At 37.9% G+C, this 23,110-nt stretch overlaps 1 protein-coding gene across 4 annotated transcripts in view; it reads right to left on the reverse strand.

The window, feature by feature from the left end:
• FANCC (FA complementation group C) overlaps positions 1 to 23,110 on the reverse strand; it is a 271,193-nt gene that overhangs the window by 141,137 nt on the left and 106,946 nt on the right. For all 4 annotated transcript variants that reach the window (XM_025931652.2, XM_086685163.1, XM_086685161.1 and 1 more), the window contains one exon: positions 19,465 to 19,559. In XM_025931652.2, coding sequence (XP_025787437.1) covers positions 19,465 to 19,559 — 95 coding nt within the window. The remainder of the gene's footprint in view (positions 1 to 19,464; positions 19,560 to 23,110) is intronic.

Raw genomic sequence — 23,110 nt, forward strand, 5'->3', positions numbered from 1 at the left:
TAAGTGCCTGAAATGGAAAAATGCCTGATAGAGAATTTAAACAAATGGTCATAAAGACAAAAATCATAAGAGACCTAAATGAAATGGAAATAAGTAATATGCCTGATAGAGAATTTAAACAAATAGTCATAAAGATACTCACTGGATTTGACAAAAGAGTGGAGGACCTAAGGAAGACCTTTAACAAAGAGACTAAAAACATGAAAAAGAACCAATCATAGATGAAGAACTAAATAACTGAAATTAAACATAGAATAAATAGTAGACTAAATGAAGCAGAGGAACAAATCTGTCACATGGAGGACAGAAAACTGGAAAGCAATCAAACTGAACAGGAGCTAGAAAAAAATAATAATAATAAATAACAACAGACAAGGAGAATTCAGAGATACCACCAAATGTATTAACATTTCAATTACAGGGATCCTTAAAGGAGAAAAGAGAGAAAGGGTGCATAAAATATATTTCAAGAAATAATAGCTAAAGACTTCTCAAATCTGGGGAAAGAAAAAGAAATCTAGATCTGGATGCACAGAGAACCCCTAACAAAATCAACCAAAGAAGGTCCATATCAAGACACACAGTAATTAAAATGGCAAAAAGTAGTGACAAAGAGAATTTTAAAAGAAGCATAAAGAAAGTTACATACAAGAGAAACTCCATAAGACCATCAGCTGGTTCTTCAGCAGAAATGTTGCAAGACAGAACAAAGTGACATGATTTATTCAAAATCCTGAAAAAAAACCCCTGCAACTAAGAATACTCTATCCGGCAAGCCTATCATTCAGAAAAGGAGTGATAAAGAGTTCACTGGACAAAAACTGTTAAAGAAATTCATGACCATTAAACTAGCCCTACAGAAATGTTAAAAGGGACTCTTTGAGTGGGGAAAAAAGACCATAAGTAGGAGTAAGAAGAATAGAAAGCACAAAACCAGTAAAATCAAGTATGTATATAAAAATCAGTGAAAGGATTCACATAATAAAAAGATGTAAAATATGACACCATATACCTAAAACGTGGAGTGTGGGAGGAGCAAAGAATAGATTCAAACTTAAGCTACCATCAACTTAATATAAACTGTTATTTGCATAAGAGGTTTTGATATAAAAACTTAATGGTAACCACAAATCAAACACTGGTAATAGCCAGCAAACCATGAGAGAAGACAGCAAGAGAAGAAAGGTACAGAGAAGAACTACAAAACAAAAACAAAAACAAAAAAACCCCTAAACAAGTAACAAAATGTCAATAGCTACATACCTATAAATAATTATTTGAATGTAAATGGATTAAATGCTCCAATCAAAAGACACAGACTGACAGAATGGGTAAAAATCAAGACATGTCTATATACTCCCTTTATTTTTTTCTAATACTTAAAAAAAAATTTAATGTTTATTTTTGATAGAGACAGAGAGAGTATAGTGGGGGAAGGGCAGAGAGAGCGGGAGACAAAGAATCCGAAGCAGGCTCCAGCTGAGCTGTCAGCACAGAGCCCAACACGGGGCTCGAACTCACAAACTGCAAGATCATGATCTGAGCTGAAGTTGGACGCTTAATCAACTGAGCTACCCAGGCACCTCTACACTGTCTTTATAAGAGACTCCTTTCAGACTTAAAGACACATGCAGATTGAAAGCAAGGGGATAGACAAGATATATAGAGATAGAGATAGAGATAGAGATAGAGATAGAGATAGAGATAGAGATAGAGATAGAGATAGAGATAGAAAATATATATAGCCACCTAGGTGGCTCAGTCAGTTAAGTGTCCAACTCTTGATTTGGGCTCAGGTCACGATCTCACAGGTTCATGGGATAGAGCCTGCACTGGGCTCCATGCTGACAATGGGCCTGCTTGGGATTCTCTCTCCCTTCTCTCTCCCCTCTCTCTCCCCATGCTGGTGGCTCTCTTTTTCCCTCAAAATAAACACTTTAAAAAAAAAAGAATATACTTATGATGAGCACTGAGTAATGCATATAATTGTTGAATCACTATATTGTACACTTGACACTAATAGAACACTGTATGTTAACTACACTGAAATTAGAAAATAATAATACATTTTTTTAATTAAAAAAGACATACTATAAGCTACAAAATACTGATGAGAGAAATTAAAGAAAGACAAATAGACAGCTATAGTATGCTCCTCTGTTGAAACACTTAATATTAAGATGTCAATTCTCCTCAAATTGATTTATAGATTCCAATCAGAATCTTCTGAAGCATTTTTGAAAAAATTGTTAATAAATATATCTGGAATAACTAGATATCAATTTAGAAAACAAATCTCTACCCCTACCTCACATCCATATGAAAAAGTTAACTTGGGGCACCTGGGTGGCTCAGTTGGTTAAGCATACAACTTCAGTTCAGGTCATGATCTCACAGTTCATGAGTTTGAGCCCCACGTTGGGCTCTATGCTGACAGCTCAGAGTCTGGACCCTGCTTCAGATCCTGTTTCACTCTCTCTCTGCCTTTCCCTTGCTCATGCTCTGTTTCTCTCAAAAAAATAAATAAAACATTAAAAAAATTTTTTTAAGTTAACTCAAAGTAGATTATATATCTAAATATAAATAAAAGCTAACACTATAAAACTTTTGGAAGAAAACAAGAGAAAAATCTTTATAAACTTAGTACAGGCTAAAATTTCTGAGGACACAAAAAGTTAAGATTCATAAAAAAAATAGACAAATATAGATTTCACCAAAATTTAAAACTTATGGACTTTGTAGTGTATTAATAAGAAAATGAAAAGGCAAGCCACAGATGAAGTGAATATTCTTTTTCTCTCGTGTATATATCTATATATATATGAGACATATATATGTCTATACATATATATACATATGTATATGTTTATACACATAGATATGTCTATACATATATATATACACACATAGATATGCCTATATATATATATATCTGACAAAGAAACAGTATCTAAAATATTTTTTCAAAAGCTCAGTCATTTGGGCCCCCAGCTCTTTGATTTCAGTTCAGATCATGATCTTACAGGTTCGTGGGATCAAGCCCTGAGTCGGTCTTCATGCTGATGGTGCACAGCCTGCTTGGGATTTTCTCTCTCTCTCTCCCTCCTCTCTTTCTCTGCCTCTCCCCATGCTGGTGCACTCTCTCTCTCTCTCTCACTCTTTCTCTCTCTCTCAAAATAAATTAAAATAAACATTAAAAAAATAAATAAATAAATAAAAGCACGCTGAGGTGCCTGGGTGGCTCAGTCAGTTAAACAACCAACTCTTTTCGGCTCAGGTCATGATCTTGCGGTTGTGAGATGAGCCTCGCATTGGGCTCCACACTGAATGTAGAGCCTGCTTGAGTTTCATTTTCTCTGAACAAACAAAACAAACAAACATTTTTTTAAAGCATGCTTACACTTAAGGCAATTTTTTCTTAGGCAAAATATTTGAATAGACGCTTCACAAAAGAATCATGTGCACATGAAAAGATGTTTTAACATCAAGTCATCAGGGAAATGCATATTACAAGCACAAAAGGAGACCACTATACAACCATGACAATGACTAAAACAAACACAAACTGAGTATACTGTGTTGCTGAGTATATTAAGTATACATATACTAAGTGTATGTTGAATATGTGGAGCTATTGGAACTCTCATGCAGTGCTGGAAAAAGAATGTGAACCATGTGGCAGTTTCTTATGCCATTATGTATATGTGTATCACACACAATCCAGCAATTCCAATCCTAAGCATTTATCCATGAGAAATTAAAACATGACTATGCAACACTTATACAAGTATGTTCATAGCACCTTATTCATAATAGCCAAAAATTAGAAACAATCCAAACTGCTATCAACACATAAATGGATAAACAAAATGGTGTACTGATACGAGGGAATACTAGACAATAAAAAGGAACCAACTACTCAGATAAACTACAACATGGAAAAAATCTGAAAAACATTATGCTGAATGAAAGAAGCCAGACAAAAGAATAAATACTGTATTACTCTGTTTATATGAAATAATAGGAAAAAAGCAAATCTGTGGTGATAGAAAAAAAGATCAGTAATTGACTAAGGCCAGGGTTGAAGAGTGATTGATTGTAAATGGGCAATAGAGAATTTTTTGTGATGACAGAAATGTTTTATTTCTTGATTGTGGTGGTGGTCAGAGGGATGTATATACATTTATAAAAACTACCAAACTGTATACTTTAAAAGGATACATTTTATTGTATGTAAAGTTTGCCACAATGTCAATTTTTAAGATAATATTATAACCACAATAATACATTATCATAATTCAATGAAATAAAAGCAACAAATTAAAAGAAATATTAAAAGGAAAAATCCACCCATATCCCACTATCCTTACAAAGCTTTTTCATTTCTGCTTGTAATCTTAGTCAATGCATATATATTTTGCACAGCTATTATTGTTTTGTATAAATAATTTGACATCCAACATTTAATTTTACAATACACATTTTTCACATTATTTGTTAGGCTATACAAAATGACAACATAGTATTTCTTCAAAAGATATGCTATAATTTAGTTATCCACTAATCTTTAGACATGTACATTGCTTCTCATTTTTTTCCAAATATAAAAATTATTAAAATGAACATCATGTATAAACTTCTTTTCTTTTTTTTTAATTTTTTTTTCAACGTTTTTTTTTTTTTAATTTTTGGGACAGAGAGAGACAGAGCATGAACGGGGGAGGGGCAGAGAGAGAGGGAGACACAGAATCGGAAACAGGCTCCAGGCTCCGAGCCATCAGCCCAGAGCCTGACGCGGGGCTCGAACTCACGGACCGCGAGATCGTGACCTGGCTGAAGTCGGACGCTTAACCGACTGCGCCACCCAGGCGCCCCTAAACTTCTTTTCTTAATTTGCATACTGTTTGGGATAAACTCCCAGGAGTCATGGCTAACTTTTTTTTCTTTTTCACTTGTCAAATTTTATATTACTTGGCTAGGGCTGCTGTAACAAAATACCACAAACTGAGTGGCTTAAACCACAGAAATTTATTGTCTCACAGTTCTGGATGCTAGAGTTCTGAGATCAAGGTGACATCAATGTTGGTAGTTTCCTGACAATTTTTGGCATTCCTTGGCTGGCACCCCAATCTCTGTTTTCATATCACATGGCATTCTGCCTTTGTGCATGTCTGTGTCCAAATTTTCCCTTCTTATAAGGACACCAGTCACACTGGATTAGGGGCCCACCCTACTTCAGCTGACTTCATCTTAACTAATCAATTCACCTGCAAAGATCTTATTTACAAAGATCACATTCTAAGGTTCTGAGATTTAAGACTTGAATGTACATGAATTTTGGGGGAACACAATTCAACCCAAAACAGAAGTTATACTTGTTACTAAAAACTCAAAAAGCAGAAAAAAATATAACAAAACAGTAAAGGCTCTTCTCAGTCTCTACTTTCCACATGAGTAATCGCTATTAACCCCTTAACTATTCAAACATTTGAAGACCAACTTGGCCTCTCATAAACAGCATTTGGTGTTACTGATGTACCAAAGACTAAATCCAGCATGAATTTTTTTTAAATTTTTTTTTAATGTTTACTTATTTCTAAGAGAGACAGAGCACGAATGATGGATGGGGAGAGAGGGAGAGAGAGAGACACAGAATCAGAAGCTGGCTTCAGGCTCCAAGCTATCAGCACAGAGCCCGACATGGGGATTGAACTCACAAACTGTGAGATCATGACCTGAGCTGAAGTCAGACACTTAACTGACTGAGCCACCCAGGCACCCCCCAGCATGAAATTTTAGTTCACTATAAATGGTAAACGGGTGATTTTTGAACACCTAAACATTTGAACTTTCTTTTTTCTCACTTGAAGGATCTCTGCAGGGTCCCTAAGACATCTCAGAATCATAGAATCATAGATTCCAGAGCTAAAAAAGCCTTAGAGATAGGCTGGCTTAAGTTTAGGTGGCGGCAATATATTTTTTGAGTGGCTTTAGAGTCAGACCTAGCTCCAAAATGGTCTGCCACTCATTAGCCAGTAAGTTACTTCTCTAAATCTAAACTCTCTTGTCTATAACAAAGGGTAATGATACCGGTCTTCATGGAGTTGTGAACATTTAGTAACATAATGCATCTAAAACACATACTAAACACTCAATTAACAGTAACACTATCCATTAAAGTTTCTTAAAAAAATTTTAAATTGTGATAAAAAACATGTAACATGAAATTTACCATCTTAACCATTTTCAAATATGTAGTTCAACAGTGTTAAGTATATGCACATTATTGTGCAACAGATCTCCAGAACTTTTCTTCTTGCAAAACTAAATTCTATACCCATTAAGCAAATCCCTTTTCCCTTTTCCTCCATCCCGTTTCCATGAATTTGACTACGTTAGAAACTCCCATGTTCTACTCTGTTTCCATCCATTTGACTACTTTAGATATACCCCCATGTAAGTAGAATCATGTAGTATTCTCCTTTTTTAAGATATGGAAACAAGGTATATAATTTATGTAATATTTCACTAGCAGAGCCAGAAGAGATCTGGATTTCCTGATTCTTAAAAGAGTGACTCATGTGAGGTTATTTTTTAGTTCCAGTTGAGCTACAAAAGCTGCCTGATAGCCAGCATTTTTATAAGTACTGCTTATGTCTACCATTGAGTGAAGGACTACTTAAACCACAAAGCCTTTAAAATACCTGGAAATCAAGATTTATGGATTTAAATATGCCTGGTTCTTTTGCTATGCTGCTAATTTATAGAAACTCCAATGTTGTCAATATTAAACAGAACCAGATCTGATAGGAACAACAGTCAAACTAAGATAAAGTGTAACAATCTCTAGGTCAAAGAGAGTAAGCCAGTTATAGTTACCAGCTTACAATGCCTGGATCTTGGGAGGGATAGATGTCAGCCTCCTAAAGAAATGCACATGTGGTCTGGGAAACAACTGAACTTCAAAACAGATGTACAGATCATGTCGCCACATGTAGTGCAGACATCCACATGGCCCTCAATGGTGGCTATTCACTAAGAAATAACTCTACTATAGACATTACTGTTTAAATTTACTTTTCATAGGGATTTATCCCAAAACAGTCCAAGGAGCACTATCCAGAAAATTTAGATTGAAACACAGTGAGCCTATGTCTTAGAAACATATATTACACCTGTAACACACAGACCTAAAAATTCCCCTTTTACTCCAGACTGAGGTTGGGGCACAACAGGAGAACTGGGTGAGGGGGTTGTAATAGGGAGAAGGCTGGGAGTTACAGAAGGGGATCTGGTCAATGTTCTATTAACCAAGCCAAGTCAATTAAAGTTATAGTTTAATGGAAAAGCCAACATGATCATAAAACAAAAATAAAACAAAATAAACAGAAAACATAAAACAGGTCATCCGGAGAACATCACCAAACATCTCAAACATCCTGTTCCTAATTGGCAATAAATGTCTTGATCTGGCCTATTTGAGCAGCAGCAACTTACTAAAAAACAATCTGCTACAATTTAGAATTAGAAATCCACCTAAATGAAATGAGAAAGAAAAACCTAGCCAAGAACACAAATGGTATCTCATTTTGCCCTCTCAGAGGAAGCAAATTTTTATTCCAGGAAGTTCAGTGTCTTCACATTAATGATTCAGGAGACAGTTACCACTCCCTAAAACACAGAAAGATAAACATTGACAATTCAACTTCGTGTGTGTGTGGAATGAACAGCTGATCACATCGAATGGATGTAAAATACTTGGGAATAACAATAGCAGGGTTTGCACATTTTCCAGAATGCTGCAAGATGCTAAATACCATATTTATATTGCAAAACCATGGAATGCTGAGGAAACTTTATCAGACTAAATAAGAACATGATATTTAATAAGGCAGATGCTATTTCATGGAGTTACTGAAGTACCTGCTGCTAGTACCTACTACTAGATATCACTGCCCTAACACAGTATGGCAGACAGCTTCAGTGGTTTCCAAAAGCCTTGGGGAAAACACACTTACAAAGCTATAAAGAAATTTTCCACGCTTTCCCTTTTTCAGTTGCATGTTCCCAGCCAGTTCTATTGAATAACAGACAAGAAAAGGAAGAGGACTCAATTTGTATTACAGTCTCTGCACTATGTAAGTCCCAAGAGGTAAAGGCAAACCAAATGACAGTGAGGAAGGCAAGAGAGAAAACAGGGTCTCTGCATGCCATGGTCCTGGAAGATGGTGCAGGACAGGAATATGCAACAGCTGCTGGGCTACCAGATCTCCTCCTCCTCCCTCTTGTACATTCTTAGTTGGCTTATTTTAGGGATTCTGCCACATCTTTCCCTTATATTTCTCAGTGAATGGTCATACCATCCACCATGATGTTCAAGTCAAAAACCTAGGAGTTCTCTGTTAGATTAGAGGGAAACAAATTGCCCATCCTCATGTTTCCAGAGAAGAAAGAATGTCCACCTCACTCCTTAGGTGCAAAAAGCTTTAGGAACAGTTTGGGTATCTGCGAAGGATGTTGTGATATCACATCCATATCATTCTTAGCCATCTCTGCCTTGCCCAAGGTCACACCTCCTTCCCACAATGGCCACATTCAAATGATTGATGGAAGCAGAGGCATTAAGGCCCAGCCCTCCTGTCCCAAAAGCAGGCAAGCTCTGAAGGGTCTCCTATCTCTGTCCCTGTAGGCACAGGAGAGGTCTCCACTGAGACTGCACTATAGCTGAATTTTTTTCCTCTGCACAATCCTGCATCCCTCCTTTCCCCTCCACAGCTATTACCCCCTGCACTCTCCATCTCAAGGCCAGATTTCCAGAAAGCCCAACCTATGACATCATCTCTCAGTCCTGTCACTCTCTTCTCCCCAAAAGAACTGAACTAGTTGGTCAATTTGGGAGAAGAAACTAAAAATGCCCAGCACCACACATGCCTCTCCCGACTCTGTCCTTCCAACTTGCCTTACCTGCAAAAAGTATGTTTTCTGGTCTACTGCTGCCCTATTGTGGTCCATCTTAGCTGTGACTAGCTGACTTGGCTACCATAGGTAGATGGGCCCGACTGAACCATAGACATAAGCTACATTCTTAAATCTGTTTTAAGAGTTAAGGGACTAATGTTTCATAACCAACTACCTAACTCTGATGTATCTCAACTAGTTCCTAACTCAGAAGATGGAAGTGTTATTTATTACTCCCCTAAAATCTCAACATTATCCTTAATTGCTCCTCTATCCATTCCTTAACAACCAATCAGTACCAAGTCCTGCCCTCCTATACTCTCAAATGTATTTTCAGCATTTAAGTCACTATCTAATTCATATTCATATAATATAAGTGTCCCTCACTCCCAATTTAAACCCCTCCAATTAAAATCCTTGCTTCCCAGATTAAGGACAGACATTCTTTACTGTGGGCCACTTGAGCCCTCAGGATCTAGCCCTCTCATGCCTAGTCAGTATATGACACATGGGATAGCCCGTTCTTATTATCATTACCAGGAAGACCTTTTCTAGCTTTTTCTTTGCCGCCTCTCCTACATGCATCTCATATCACTTTCAGTTCTTCCAGTTCCATGTATGCCCCTGGCCTCAACTGTCTTCTTCTGAAAGCCTTCCTGGCCAGCCCTATAAACCTCCCTAACTCCCAACAAGGCTTTTTCCCCTTTGCTTTGGGCTACCACAGTACCTTCTATATGCTGTTCGTCTACTCCTTCACTTGTTACATTACAACAAAACCACATGACCTTTCAAGGCAAGGCCTTCATATCCCCCAATATCTGCTTGTACACAGTAGGCACTCAGGATATATTTATGGAATAAATGAATGAAGGATTGCAAAAGACTAGAGGAGAGCAAGGGAGAAAACAGGGAAGCATATGAATCACAACAAATGCCCCTCTCCCAATGCCACAGTTAAAATACTTTCAGTAGCTCCTTCCATTGCCCTATGCTAATTTATGAACGAGCTCACAAACTGGCATTCATGGCCTTCCAAAATTTTTCCCAAACTGTTTTTTTTCTAACCTTAATTTCTGCTTTTCTCCCTAAGCTTTTTTTTCTTCCCAAGCTTAAATGGAATAATCATTCTTTTTTGACTATACCCAACCTTCTGTCTGTTCACTATCTTCTTTCCAAGTGGAACCCCACCACCACTAGCATTTACCATCTAAAATCATACTCATTTATTCACTTATTCAGCAAATAATCACTGAATATTTACTATGTGGCAGATACTGTTCTACAATTTTAGAACAAAGTCTCTACTCACATGGGCCTTGTAACCTAGTTGGGAGAGAAACCTGGACTTGTACAAGGCTCTGGCATCTGTGGGTATCTGCTTAAGTCAGCGTTTTCCAGGTGCCTCTGCTGTGGGGCTGAAGCCAGTTCACAGGCTCCAGCCAGGTCCACAGCCCAAACTGGGGTCTGTCTGTCCTATTATCTGATACAAAAGTGGATGAGAGTCCACTTGGGTCCCTTGGCATATGCTACTGGATCTCACAGCTCCCACACAGGCATTTCTGTTCACGGAAAAATGTCGAATTTTAAATGATTAGCAGGAACAAAAATGAGAACATCTTATGCTGCCATGATGCTGCCATCTTCTCCCAGGATGACTTCTTTAACACACATCTTCATAATCAGTGGTGGTGGAAAACGACTCTGAGCCAAGTATGAATTAAAGGAACTTTTAAGCAACTGTAAATATTTTGTCAAATTCACTATTTATTCATAGTATCCTTTGAGGAAATAAGATTTTTTTTTCTTTTACAACTGCGTACACATATACCTGAGTTTCGAAACCCTTCAAAAAAATAGTTTATGAAGACTCCAAACAAGTCTGTTTTCTACATTAGGATGTTGTTGGCTGCTAGAGAAAAACAAAACAAAACAAACCTCTAAACCAAACTGGCTTCAACAGGAAAGGGAATGTATTAGAGCACTGAAGTCCAGGAGTGGCTTGGTCCTGGGCCCAAACAAAACCAACCCGAACGTGACCCTCTTTCTCCTTTTTTCAGCTGTGTTTCCTCAGGACTAACTCTTTTCCTAGGCAGGCTCTGTCCTCATGGTCCCACAATGACTGACAGCAACTTCAGGGACTATGTGCTACCTAATTCATGTTCAGCAGGAAAGATAAAATCTACTTCCCCAACCACTGAAACAAAAGGTGTAGGACTGACTTTCCAATGTGGGCTATAAGTCCATCTTGATCAATCACTGTGGCCAGGGAAAGGGGAAGGGTGGTCTTGGTTAAGCAAGGTAAGACTAACCTTAAGACCTTGGTGCAGTAAGTCTCACCTCAGATGCACAGTGCACAGCTGAGAAATGCAGGGTACTATAAGAAGGTAAGAAAGGAGGGGCGCCTGGGTGGCTCAGTTGGTTGGGCGTCTGACTTGAGCTCAGGTCATGATCTCACAGTCCGTGAGTTCGAGCCCCGCGTCAGGCTCTGGGCTGATGGCTCAGAGCCTGGAGCCTATTTCCGATTCTGTGTCTCCCTCTCTCTCTGCCCCTCCCCTGTTCATGCTCTGTCTCTCTCTGTCCCAAAAATAAATAAACGTTGAAAAAAAAAAATTAAAAAAAATAAATAAATAAAAACATTAAAAAAAAAAGAAGGTAAGAAAGGACAGAGATAGATACTGGGAAAGCAATTAATTACTGTCCACTGTATGTGTGAATACAAAAATTCAAAGAAAAAGATACTAGTTCTGTGTTTGTTACTTTGAAAGTAAAACCAAAACAAAAGAGATCACAGTCATACAGGATTGCCAATGTTTTTCCAGAGTAGAGGTGTGGAAGAGAAATCTCCATCATCTCCAGCCTTGTCCCTGAATTTTACCTTGCCTCTATTGTCTTACTAACTGCCCTCAAGAAATATGATATTTTCCCTTTTAAATTACCATTTAAAACTTGGGCAATAATTCTTTCCCTAGGTTTCAACATCTGAACTGAGCCAGGCTAGCATTTTCAAATCCCAAACAACACGAAAATGAATAATAATAGAAATTATCTACAGTGTAGACACAATCACGTTTCCCAAGTACCAGTGTCTGTCCCCTGGCTGGCCAGTCCCAAGTGCACTTGTTCCAAACCTACTTTCTCCTCTAAGCCCCTTACCTGTCTTGCAACTTGCTATATACAATACCAACATCTCTGAAACCACTAGTTTTCTAAAAAGTCAGGACTGTAGAATGCCTTGACAATGATGTGTTACACCAAAAATAACAAAACATACAATTTGGGGTTCACTCAAAAACCACTGTTTATTAGATTCCAATACAGAGAAAACCCTCAGAGGAGGGTTTAGCCTTTTTGGCTAATTGGATGAGACACCCACACACATTAGGGAGAATGATCTACTTTACTCAATCTATTTAAATGTTAATCACATTCAAAAATACATCACAGAAAAACCCAGAATAATGTCTGATGAAATATCTGGGTACCCCATGGCCCAGTCAAGTTGACACAAAATTAATCATCACAGATCAATGAGACCAATGGAGAGATTTAGAATATGTGCAAATACAAAGATGCTTGACTTATGACAAAGGTAGCACCATCTACCGGCAAGGAAAGAACTCAATAATGGTGTTGGGACAGTGGGTATCTGTGTGGAAGCAAAGTGAAAATGGATGCCTATTTAGACCATACAAAGGAACAGTTACAGGTGGACCACAGACCTAAATGGGAAAGGCAAATCAATACACTTTTAGAAAATAATATGGAAGGTCTTCATGACCTTGCAGTGGGGAAAATTTTCTTAAGCAAAATACAAAATTATTAACCACAAAGGGAAAGATTGATAAATTTGACTACAATAAAATTTAAAATGTCTTCCTTAAAAGAAAATAAAGAAATGTAAACACAAACCACAAGGTGGAAAAAAATAGCCACAATATATATAAATTAAAAAAGTGCTTAGATTCAGTACATCTACAGGAATTTCTACAAATCAGTAAGAAAGACAACCAAGTAGAAAAGTTATTAAGAAATCGGAACAGGAATTCCACAAACATGTGCTCAACTTCAGGGAAATACTTCAGGGAAATATTAAAACCATAATAGACACTACCACATGCATCTACTAGAATAACTGAACTTTAACAGTCTGACAATGCCAAGTGACCAGGAAGCTACGGAACTCTTACACATTCATCATAGGAATTTAAACTGGTACCACCACTGTAGAAAACAACTTAGTATGAGCTAATACAATTAAAGACATACATATTAAATAACCTACAATTCCATTTTTTTTTTTTGCATGCTCTTTATTTTGACACAACAGGGCATGTGCAAGGCATGTTCACCAGTATTTGTTTGAAGTTATGTACAAAACACATCCTTTCCTTCTCCAGCTGCTCTTCTTTTCCTCTGTAGTTTTTTATAAAATACATGCTTTGTGGGGTGCCTAGGAGGCTCAGTCGGTTAAACATCTGGCTCTTGATTTCAGCTCAGGTCATGATCTCATGATCATAATCTCACAGTTGTGAGATCAAAGTCCACATTGGGCTCCATGTTGAGTGTGGAGTCTGCTTAAGATTCTCTCTCTCTGCCTGTCCCTCTGCCCCTCCCCCTGCTTGTGCATGCTCTCTCTCTCTCTCTCTCTAAAAAACAAAACAAAACAAAAAACAGGGGCACCTGGGTGGCTCACTTGGGTAAGCGCCGACTTTGGCTCAGATCATGATCTCACGGTTCATGGGTTTGAGCACTGCATCAGGCTCTGTGCTGAGAGCTCAGAGCCTGGAGCCTGCTTCAGATTCTGTGTCTCCTTCTCTCTCTGCTCCCCGCCCCCCCCCCCCAGGCTTGTGCTCTCTGTGTGTGTGTCTCTCTCTCAAAAATAAATAAACATTAAAAAAAAATACATGCTTTGAAACTTGGATATACAGGAGAGAATATTACAGCAACTCTGTTCCTAATTCTCCCCAACCAGAAACAAATTCCCATCAAAGGCAGAATGGATAAACACACTATAGTACATTAATAAAATGGAATACTCTACAGTAGTGAAAATGAACAAGTGACAAATACATCCAAGATCATGGGTGAACCCTACAAACATCATACTGAACAAAGTAAGTTAAGCACAGAACAATATATTACATATTATTTCATTTATATCAAGTTAAAATCTTAAGCCAAACTCCATAATTAAGTGGTAAAACCATAAAGCAATGTAAATAAAAGCTAGACTAGTGGTTACCACCAGAGGGGGAGAGAGGAGCACAGAAGCAGGAAGGAGCACCTGGGGGCAGGGAGCTTATAAGAGGCAGGTAATGCTCTATTTCCTGACCTAGGCGGTAGTTATAAAGGTATTTATTCTGCAATGATTTTTAAGCTTGGCATTTATGCTTGATGCACTTTTCTGCACATGTGTTAGATTTCAAAATTCAAAAGTTATGTGGGGGCACCTGGGTGGCTCAGTTGGTTGAGTGTCCGACTTCGGCCTGGGTCATGATCTCCCCATTCATCAGTTCGAGCCCCACGCTGGGCTCTGTGCTGACAGCTTGGGGCCTGGAGCCTGCTTCAGATTCTGTGTCTCCCTCTTTCTGCCCCTCCCCTGCTCATGCTCTGTCCCTCTCTGTCTCTCAAAACTAAATAAATGTTAAAAAAAAAATTAAAAGTTATGTGGGTTGTTTTTTGTTTTTTGTTTTTTGTTTTGTTTTTTTTTTAAGAGGGATGAAGTAGAAGACTAAAGCAATACATGTAGCATCTGGATACTGCTTAGCATTACATTTTGAAAGGGAAAAAAGACAAAGTAAAACCCTTTTAACTGACCTTACCCCTGGTATTCTGTTGTTTTCTTCTCTTCAAAATAAAAATTACAGAGGTATGGTCTTGCCCAGAAAGGACAGGTATCTCCTAAATGTGGCAGGCCTGGAGATCTGCCCCTTGGGTTATAAACTCTCAGAACAGACTATCTTTAAATCCACTACTGTATCCTCAGCTTCTGTTATAGTGCCTGACAAACAGTAGGTGCTCAAAAAATATCTGTTCAATTGATTCACCAGTAAAACTAAGTTTTACAAGAATCAAGTATTCTGAAAAGATGTAAAAGAGTCCTGTGACTTCAACAAATCTCTAAATTTTAAGAATAGCCACTGAGGTAGTTATTTGATGGTACATTTGAGGTTACCAGTAAAACTTCAAAAAAAAACACCCCACATTGTATTAATGTATTTCCAACATAACATGTTAACATATGCTAGCATATGGCCAGCAAGTAATTTTCTTTTTTGCTTGTTCTTTTTTTTTTTTTTTAAGATTTTATTGTTGTAAGTACAATATGGGGCTTGAAAGGACAACCCCAAGATAAGAGTCACACGCTCTACCAGCTAAGCCAGCCAGGCGCCCCTTATTTCATCTCTGCTCTAAAAATACAACCTATACAACTCAATCTAACATTTTCAAATTTAATAATCTGAATTTTACTAAAGTTTAGAGTTTACGGAAGAAATTCTTACTTTTTGACTTAGGCTGTTTCAATCACACTTGTGATGCTCCAGGAATACAGAATGACCTAAGATTTTATTACCACAATTAGAACTGCTTAGCACATGTAGCGGGCACGAGATAAATGCTCATTGAGTGAACTAACAAATATTATTAAAATATGACTTAAAAATTGAGAATTAACTGAGGGTTGATGGGGAGTGGGGGGGTGGGTGATGGGCATTGAGGAGGGCACCTGTTGGGAGGAGCACTGGATGTTGTATGGAAACCAATTTGACAATAAATTTCATATTAAAAAAAAGAAAGCAAATAAAGGTATAAAAAATCAAAAAAATATATATGACTTGTATAATTTTCAGAAGGATATTGGATGACAAGTTACATATACTTAATGTATAATATGTCCTTCTAAAACTTTTAGGAAGAAAATGTCACTTCTAAGATAAATGTATATCCAAGACAAGTACAACTGATTCATAAACCAACAAACATCTTCTGTCTTACTGCAATTATGGCCAAAAAATATACAACTGTGTGGGTACTGATTTGTGATAGGTATATGCAATTAGCTTTAGACTGTTAAAAGTTAAACAGTATTATTCTTATACATGTTTTTATCAGGTAATATTACAGGCATGCCTAATACATTGAGGAGGGAAACTGTTTTCCCAATTTCATATGCCCTCAACCCCTCCCTACTAGCATTTTCTCTTCAGGGTAAAGCATATTCAGGACTTCTCAATTTCAATAAAGTCAACTGTATGATCTGGTCTGGCTACCACCTCCTATCTCCCTCCTTCAGGGCTAAGTTTCTTCAAAAAGTAACCAAAGTTTATCATCTCCACTTCCTTACCTTACTACCTTCATTCCTCAAACTATAGCAATCTGGCAACTTCCTTGCACCTCCCACTCAACCCATTCCCACCCAGGTCATTCCTCCTAGAGGCTAAATCCAAGCACTGCTTTTCAATCCTTACCTTGCTTTATGCTCTAAGCTGCCCTGTCCAATACAGTGACCACTAGCCACACGTAGCTACTGAACACTTCAAATGTAGTGAGTACGAGGAAGGAAGGAAGTTTTTAATTTTTAAAATTTTAATTAAATTTAACTTTAAAAACTGACACTTGGTTCAGTCATAAGTTTCTCTGTAACAATTTGGGTATATGAACCTACTCTTTCAACTGTAAATTTTGTGAAACTGAAATACAGATCAAGAATTTCCAGGGAGGGGCACCTGGTGGCTCAGTAGGTTAAGTGTCCAACTCTTGATTTCAGCTCAGGTCATGATCTCACAGTGGTGGGATCGAGCCCCGTGTTGGGCTCTGTGCTGAGAGCTCAGAGCCTGCATGGGATTCTCTCTCTCCCTCTCTCTCTCTCTCTGCCTCTCCCTCCTGAGTACCAGTACTCATACTGGTACACTGTCTCTTGCAAAATAAATAAACAAACATTAAAAAAACTTCCAGTGAAAATTAGGATGTAACATGTAGATGTAAAATGTAAGTGTAACACATGGATTTCCATGACTGGATTTCCATGACTTAGTGCAAAAAGATTATAAAATAATCTCGTTAATAATTTTTATAGATTATATGTTGAAATGATAGTATTTTGGAAATACTGAGTTGCATAAAATATTATTAAAATTAATTTCATTTATTTCTTTTTGTTTCTTAAAGCAGCTACTGGAAAATTTAAATTATCCATGTAGTATGTATTTTATTTGCATTGGACATTGCTGCACCATAGCATCAGATATGAATGACCACTCATTCCTTCTCAAAACACTGCTGCTTCTCTCCTCTACTTCTTTGACTCCCTGTTTTTAACCTACAGGGTAACTTATTCTTCCACTCACTCCCTGAATGCCAGTGTCTCCCAGGGTTGTCCCAGGCCTTTTCCCTTTCCCACTGTCCTGGGCAACCTCACCCTCACCCAAGGCTCCACTGTTCCCATACCCTGAAGACTGTCAACCCTCTAAGTATAAATCAGCTCTTCTCCTGAGAAGGGCATGCTCGACTCCACCTACACTTAAGCGATCTGCACTTAGCCTGCCATTACACCTTTTGAATATTTACCTCATTCATATTATAAATCTGGCCCCTCTTCTCCATTTCATTCAGGGCTGCATGATTTCTCACTTGATCACTACTATAGCTTCCAAAATGCTATCCCTGCTCCTTCCAAATCAACTTCCCTTTGCTGTTAAGCTTCTAAAATTCACACCTGGCCAGATGATTTCTCTGTTTAAAATACTTTGGTTTCCCCACTGACTCAAAATAAAAGAAAAACTTATTATTATACATAAGGTTTCATGCTTCATCACCAGCCTTACAAAATCCCAAGCTCAAGCACATCTAAGTACCTGTAGTTCCCTGAATATGACATTGGCTTTCTTGCCACCATCTTTGTGCATGCTCTTTCTGCTGACAAGAATATCCTTTCCTAAAGCTCTATTCCTGCTCTCCTGGTCATCCTTCAAAATTCAGTTGATATATTACCTCCTGCAGGACACATCTCCAAACCCCCAAGTCTGAGCAAGTGTCCTCTGTGTCACCATCACACCTATCTATAACTCTGGTTACCAGTCTATGAATTCCCTGATGCAGCAGGAATTAAGTCTCATTTAACCTTCCTCTGCTATACTTTGATATGTACCTATTGATAAATGGATGCAGTATTAAAGGAAATCCACAGAATAAAATATAAGGTAAAAATTTTAAAATAAGCTAATAAAGTCATGAGTTTAAATGAAGAAAGTTAGTCCGATCACCCTAAAAACACTTTATTAGATGGCCTATTTCAGAACTTCATAAGCTAGCGAATACAAACATATATTCTAAATAATCATTGAAACATCAACTATAAAAGCAACAATTAAAAAGATTAAAGACTAAATACATTATTCTGTTGATACAGCCTTGTTTTTCATAGCTTTTCTTCCCTAATTCTACTTAAATCACCTTTCTTCAGTTCTTTACAGTAACTTACCTTCCAGTTAAAGTCTGCACCCTTTCCTTCCCTGATCCAAACCTTTTCACTTCTACTGTCCCTTCAATTCTTCTTTCAATCTAACAGTAAAATACAAACACTGTCTTTGTCAGCTCAGTCGGCAATTTTGTATAAAACAAAGGAATAGTAAAAAGCAGTGAATGGAATGATATCACCAGTCAGACTGATAGACAAAACCATATGCACCTGGGTGGGTGATTTCATAATACTAAGCAGCTAATCTGAACCATATGCATACTAAGTGGAGTCTGACAGGCATCAGCAAGTCCTTAGGGTTGTTACAGCAGGACAGTGGGGGGCATGAGAAAAAAATCAGGCAACTTGCTAGTGGTGAGGGCAGCCACAGCCCAGCCCTACAACATTCGCCAACTTGTGCCTGCCCTTCAAGAGACAGCAGAAACAGACAGGGGGGTGCAGGAAGCTGTCAGCTACATGCACTAGCACATTTGACTGACCGATTTGAAGGTGTAAGGAGCGGTAGCCAACAAGCACCAGGTGCTAGTCTGAGCACCCTAGCCTGGATACCAACTTCAGGACATAAAATAAAGGCAGCAACTGAATTTTCTGAATTTTTGTTTTACTACAGATTAGATTCCAAGAGACGCAGAGAAGTACTTAGAAATTATGTAAGTATTTAAACTAGGTTAGTAGAAAAAATAAATAAATAAATAAATAAATAAACTAGGTTAGTAGGGAAAAACAATTTTTGAAGTATACCAGTTGCTTAAAGGAAAGAGAGAACATTCTTTTAATTACCTGAAAGTAACTTTACAAAATCACACATTAGTTAGGTCTTCCAGGCAAGGGAAAGTTCACCTTAAAGTCCACTATCTTCTGGAATTAACAATCAAGCAAAAATGAAATCTCTTGAATAACACCCAGCAAGATAATGGGACAGTGAAGCCTGTATTTGAAAAATTTTCTAAAATGTCACAGAACTGCACTACTAAAGCAGCACATTTAAACAATCAATTTAATGCAAAGCAGTGCAGGACAAGATTTACCCGTGTCCAGGAGTTCAGTTTCAGTTCTTCAGAATTCTGTGGTTCTTTATTAATCAGACAACATAAGCACCATAATAGAATTTTTTGGCTTTCATCTGCAAAAAGGAAAACTAAAATTAGGTTTTAGCAAATACAAAAAGATAATCAGTCTAAAAAATTTTTAAACATTATACTAAAGGAAATATATTTATCATATTTTATGAAAATATCAAACTACTAAAGTTACTGAACAAGCATCCAGGACCATGTGTGAAACTTTACTTTGCAGGGGTTTTTTATTCTTGTGGTTTTGGGATCACTTATGCTTAGCCCTTGTGTGGTCAATCCCTTTCTGATAAAGCCAGAAAAGAATGATGGAAATAACTAAAAGAACTGGGCTTTTCTCAAGATCATTTCTTTCAAAGCATATTTCAAACCATTAGTAATTTCAACCTTTTTAAGGCAATAACTGTTACAGATAGTAGTCTACATTTCTGTCTTACTCTTTTAATTTTCTAATTTCCCAAAATACCCTCACTTGTTAGAAAAAAATTTAACAAAATGATCATTTTAAAATATATTCTGTTTAACACTAAATGGCTTGGATAAAATAGAAGTCTCTTACATGTTCCTCATTCTTTACTCTAAAATTGAAAACTTTACCAAATATGTATTGAAAACACTGAACTTGGAAATCTTATACTTGGCAAGAATATCTACTCAGTGAGCCATTTTCTTTTTCCTCTTTTGGTAACTGAGTCCATTCCAATTGGAGATTTCACAACACATCTGGGAAGCAAGAATGATGCCTCAAATGGAAGATGTCAGTACCTAAACTAGAGCCAAGAAACTATGGCCTTTATCGGACAGCCATTGAGTAGAAGAAGCTGAGGAAACCAAGCACCTGGACTCAATCCGCTGCAGAATCACCTGCTGCCCTTGACCTTCTTACCTTCTGCAATCTCATAAACACAGCATTTCTAAGGGTTACATTAACAAGAAATAAGGAAAATACAAACTACAGCAAGCTACCTCTGCACTTTCAACCACACACCAAAGGACACTAATAGTAATTTTTAAACCCATTTTTTTCGCCATAAACATCATAAGTTTGTGCTCTCCTGGTAATACCTCTGAACAAACTTTATCAGGCATTATTCTGAGGGACATTCATTTTTCTTTTTCCTAGTTTTTATTAGCTCAAATACATCACTGGCTTGCCTATTTTAAGTTTATCTCACAAATCATGTAATTTAACTTTTGAAGGTCCTAGGATTCTTGAGGTTGAACCAATGTCACTGATTAAAACTGTGACTGTTGTACTTCCAATGCTTTAAATATTAGAATAAATTCTAATTATCTTCATGTCACAGGGTATTGGGCAGATCCCATGATATGCTTACTACATAAGGCTTCCCCTGTTAGAAAAAATGCAACCCAATGGGGAGCATTTCCAAAAAGCAGACACTCACCTCTAAGAGAGGAGGAGGAGGAGGGAGAGGAGAAGGAGAAGACAAAGAAAGAAAATGTTATTTTATGGACCTTAAATCTAATAGAATCTAAAAATGGAAGTTTTCCCTAGGTGTTGAGTGAGTCTGCACATTTAGTTCAACAAATGTATCATTTTTTAATTTTTCTCTCAAAAAAACACAAAAACAAAAAAGAGAGAGAGCAGCCAGAGAAATGTTCACCCAATCTTTAGGAGGTGTCTTACTTTGCTCAAAGTACTGAAATTCATTGAAATGTACTGCTAATGAGTTTACTTTGCTTTAGGTATTTACAGGTAGGTGCAAGCCATCACTTGCTATTCCTGAGTGCCTCCAACACTCACTACAGGGGAGAAGGCATCTGTCAGGCTCCTCCCCAAGATCCAGAGTGGACATCCTGCAGGGCAGTTAAATGAGATGGGAAAATGCCTGGGATTCATCACGCAAGCAGTCACTGACAGCAGATCTTCGTACAAATTTGGATTCTAAAAATGAGTGGAAGGGAAAACAATATACCAACATACATTTGCCACCTAATATTTTATTTTACTTAAGTTTATTTATTTTGAGAGAGACAGAGACAGCATGAGTGGGGGAGGGGCAGAGAGAGAATCCCAAGTAGGCTCCATGCTCTCAGCACAGAGCCCATGCAGGGCTTGACCTCACAAAACCGTGACCTGATCATGACCTGAGCCAAAACAGAGAGTTGGATGCTTATCCCGACAGAGCCACCCAGGCGCCCCTATTTTTTGATATCTTGAATTAAAATTCCAAATGAAAAGCTAAATTAATTCTGTAAACTTTATATCTGTAATTTAAAAGTGTGAAGGTAGCATTTTTAAGACAATAAATATTTATTATTTTAAGCTGCCAAGCTTGGGTGCAAATTGTTATATAGCAATAAATAGCAAATAGTGAGGTTATAACTGTTACATGCTTAATCGTGAGGGCAGGACTAGAAACAACCGGCCAGAATTCCAAGAAGGTGAAATCTGTAATTTTATGCAGAGAACAACCCTGAATAAAAGGTGTACCCTCGCTTTCTATTATGTTTTTTCTGGTCTCTTTGTGGTGTCTTTAGATTTCCAAATTTCCTCCTTCCTTATTGTCTTTATCTCTGATCCAATTCTCATTTAACATTACCAGAGGTTTCCTTCTTTCTTTGATAGAAACTGTCACATTTCCTGTATTTAAAAAGTGACTTTGATAAAATTTAAAACCATAAGAAAAGATCCTTTCCTGGACAATGTCCAACTAGCAAAACAAAAGTAGCAACATAGGCAAGACTTGATTCATCATGGAGTTCTGTTGCCTGTCAGTCTCCACTAAGCTCAGCACCAAAGGCACACCTCAAACAGGAAGCTCAAAGTTCAAAACGTAACACAAGCTTTGAAACAAAAAGAGATGGAGAATTTGTTTCTGGTTGTCAGAGGGGCCCAATGTAATGAGGATAGGTGCTAAGGAAAGACCACAGACACTTACAAGTTCAAGGCCATAGGGATAAATCAGTCTAGCCTCCCACTTTTACAAATAAGGAATCTGAAACCTAGCAAGTCTGGCAGCTTGTCTCAGAAAAATCCCATCTCATTTACTGTCCCCTAAGAGTTGGCCCCAACTCAAACTCCTTTTTCTTTTAGCTCTTTGTTCATGGCTCCACAACACAAGCCATGCCTGAGTCAGGCTGATTCGCTGAGGTCTCTTTTCTGACTGGATGCTTCCAGTGGGCAGAAATTATGAGCCATGTTTTCCTAGGCCTGGCATATTGGGGAACAAAAAAAAAAAAAAAGCTTAGCAAATATCTGCCCAGTGAATATATACTTCATGTGAGGCTGGCTAGTGTTAAAGCCAGAACTAGACTACTTCAACCACAATGGTGTGATCCACAGGCCAGATCATCACAACAATGCAGGCTTTAGAGGGGTGGGATCCTGGCTTTTATCAGTTTTACATTATGGGGTAGGATTTACTTACTCTAACCCATAATTGCCTATCCTGCAAAACTATCAAGGACTCGGGGCACCTGGGTGGCTCAGTCGGTTAAGCGTCTGACTCTTGATTTCGGTTCAGGTCACGATCCCATGGTTTCCTGAGTTCGAGAGCCACATTCAGCTCTGCGCTGACTCTGCAGAGCCTGCTTGGAATTCTCTGTGTCTGTGTGTCTGTCTGTCTCTCTCTGCCCC

This window comes from Puma concolor, chromosome D4 (assembly GCF_028749965.1).
Source record: "Puma concolor isolate L17-30 chromosome D4, mPumCon1.1.hap2, whole genome shotgun sequence".
Classification (NCBI taxonomy): domain Eukaryota; kingdom Metazoa; phylum Chordata; class Mammalia; order Carnivora; family Felidae; genus Puma; species Puma concolor.